General features: G+C 77.1%; 1 protein-coding gene across 1 annotated transcript; it reads left to right on the forward strand.

The window, feature by feature from the left end:
- Positions 1-392: 392 nt before the first annotated feature.
- AURANDRAFT_30501 (hypothetical protein) lies at positions 393-1,556 on the forward strand (the record flags this gene model as incomplete). The annotated part of the gene is made up of 3 exons (XM_009041261.1): positions 393-563; positions 804-1,070; positions 1,167-1,556. Coding segments are annotated over 3 exons (828 nt in total), but the record flags the coding sequence as incomplete, so codon positions are not given.
- Between the last annotated feature and the right edge of the window lie 1,182 nt (positions 1,557-2,738).

Genomic DNA, 2,738 nt, shown 5'->3' on the forward strand with positions numbered 1-2,738 from the left:
CGGCCGAGGAGGACGAGGACGACGGCGCGTGGCGCGACGAGGACGACTACGGGAACCCGACGGAGGAGAAGAAGGTGTCGCTGAAGCGCGAGGCCCGGGAGCTCCAGTGTACCGTGGACCGGCGCCTCGAGAAGAAGCACGGCGGCGCGCCCGTCGAGGACGCGGCGCTCCTCGACCGGCCGCCGGTCGACGGCGAGTCCGCGGCCGTGACGCTCCTCGACGGGAGCCGCTACTTCGCGCGCGTCGAGGGGCCGGATCCGGGGCCGCGGGCCAACCCCTTCGCCGGCGGCGGCCTGCTCCCGACGTCCGTCGCGGCGCTGAAGGCCGAGCTCGCGGCCGACGCGGACGCGGCCGCGGCCGACGACGCCGCGGCGCCGGACCGCGACGCCGCCATGGCCGACGCGCGGCGCTTCGACGGCCAGCTCTGGGTCGACAAGTACGCGCCGTCGACCTTCAGCCACCTGCTGAGCGACGAGCGGTCGAACCGCGAGGTGCTCCGGGCGCTCAAGGACTGGGACCCCTACGTCTTCAAGCGGCCCGCGCCGCCGCCGCCGCGCGCGCCCGTCTACCAGTCCTACGGCGGCGGCAGCGGCGGCCGCGGCGGCGGCGGCGGCTCCTCCGGCGGCAACCCCTACCGCGACGCGATGCGGTCGAGCTCCGGCGGCCGGCGATTGGACGCGCCGCGGCGGCTCAACGCGCGCAACGGCGAGGGCTACAAGAAGCGGCCGACGAACTGCGTCACCGTGGCCATGGGCCGCGGCGGCGGCCGCGGGTCGCCGGGCGGCCGCGGCGGCGGCTTCAAGGGCGGCAAGGGCACGGGCAAGGGCGCGCCGTTCGGCGCCGCGGCCGAGGAGGCGCGGACCATCGGCGACGACAAGCGGCCCCTGAGCCGCATCATCCTCCTCACGGGCGAGCCGGGCACGGGCAAGACGACGCTGGCGCACGTGCTCGCCGAGGCCGCGGGCTACCGCGTCCGCGAGCTGAACGCGTCCGACGAGCGGTCCGCGGACGCCCTGGAGGCCGCGGTGCGCACCGCGGCGCAGAACCGCACGCTCCGGACGCGCCGGGACGTCGAGGACGCGGACAAGGCCGCGGAGCTCAAGCGGCGCCGCCGGTCGTCCAACGGCGGCGCGGATGTCGAGCCCGAGGCGTCGGGTTTGTGCGAGAAGCCGACGTGCCTCGTCCTCGACGAGCTCGACGGCGCCGACGGCAAGGCGGCCATCAACGCCATCGTCGCCATGGCCAAGGCGCCCCTGCCGGCCAAGTCGGAGCCCAAGGCGGCGAAGCGGCGGTCGTCCGCGTTCTTCGGCGGCGACAACGGCGACGGCGGCGGCGGCGCCGCGCCGCGGAAGGCGCGCGGCGGCCCCAAGGGCCCGCCGCCGCTGACGCGGCCCGTGATCTGCGTCTGCAACGACGCCTTCGCGCCCCACATGCGGCCGCTCCGCGAGGTCGCGCTCGTCTTCCAGTTCCGGAAGGTGCCCCACAACTTGCGCCTCGCGTCGCGGTTGAAGGCCGTCGCGGCGGGCGAGCGCGTCGACGTGTCGCCCGCGGCCATCAGCGCCCTCGCCGACGCGTCCCTCGGCGACGTCCGCGCGGCGATCCACGCGCTCCAGTTCGCCGCGCAGGGCCAGCCCCCGGGCGCGACCGCCGCGGCGACGTCGACGGCCGTCTACGCGGCCGTGAACCGGGGCTTCAAGGACAAGGGCGCCGACGACTTCGAGCTCTGGGCGCGCTGCTTCAAGCGCGGCTCCACGAAGCGCAAGCTCGTCGGCCTCGACGCCAAGGGCAGGGCGCCCGTCGACGGCGCGTCGGAGGCCGCCGCGCTCCTGGGCGACGTGCTCAGCGGCGACGCGGGCCGCGTCGTCGCCGGCGTCCACGAGAACTACGTCCAGGTGCCCTACCACGACTCGTCCCTGGACAAGGCGTCGGGCCTCCTCGAGGACCTGAGCGTCGCGGACGCGTTCCTCGGCACCGCGCACCGCCGGGGCCACTTCGAGCTCGCGCCCTACGCGGGCGCCGCCGCGGGGTTGGCCGCCTTTTCGCGCATGCGCGTCGACCAGGTGCCGAAGATGGCGCCGCCGACGAAGCACGGCCAGCTCGCGCGCGACCGCGACCGCGTCCGCGCGGATCTGGCCGCCGTCGACGACGCGCGCGTGGGCCAGCGCGGCGCCGCCGCCCAGCGGCGCCTCGGCCCCGTCGTCTGCGCGACGGACGTCGCCGCGCCGCTGCGGCGCCTCGTGCTCGGCGCGCGCGTCCGCGCGATCAACCCCGACCTGCTCCGGGCGCACGAGCGCGACGCGCTCGAGCGCACGGTGGCCGTGCTCGCGGCCAACGGCCTCACCTTCGAGCGCCACCGGGGGCCCGTCGACGGCGCCGTGCCCCTCGTCGCCCAGTGGCACCTGCGGCCCGACGTGTCGGCCGCGTCGCGCTTCGGCGGCGTCGAGGAGGAGCCCGTCGCGCCCTTCCTCAAGCAGCTCCTCGCGAAGCAGGTCATGCTCCACAAGGTGCGCCAGCGCGAGGCGCTCCTCGAGCGCGACGCGCACCCGGCGCCGGCGCCGGGGCCCGCGGCGCCGCCGGCGAAGGCGCGCCTCGGCAAGGGCGCGGACGACACGAAGCTCCTCCTCGCGGCCGCGGCGAAGGCCCACGCGCCCGCGGACAAGCCCGCCTTCTCCTTCGCCGCCTGGGGCACGAAGCGCGCGCGGCCGCCGTCGGCGCTCGCGGCCAACAAGCGCGCGAAC

The sequence above is a fragment of the Aureococcus anophagefferens genome, assembly GCF_000186865.1.
Source record: "Aureococcus anophagefferens unplaced genomic scaffold AURANscaffold_20, whole genome shotgun sequence".
NCBI lineage: Eukaryota > Pelagophyceae > Pelagomonadales > Pelagomonadaceae > Aureococcus > Aureococcus anophagefferens.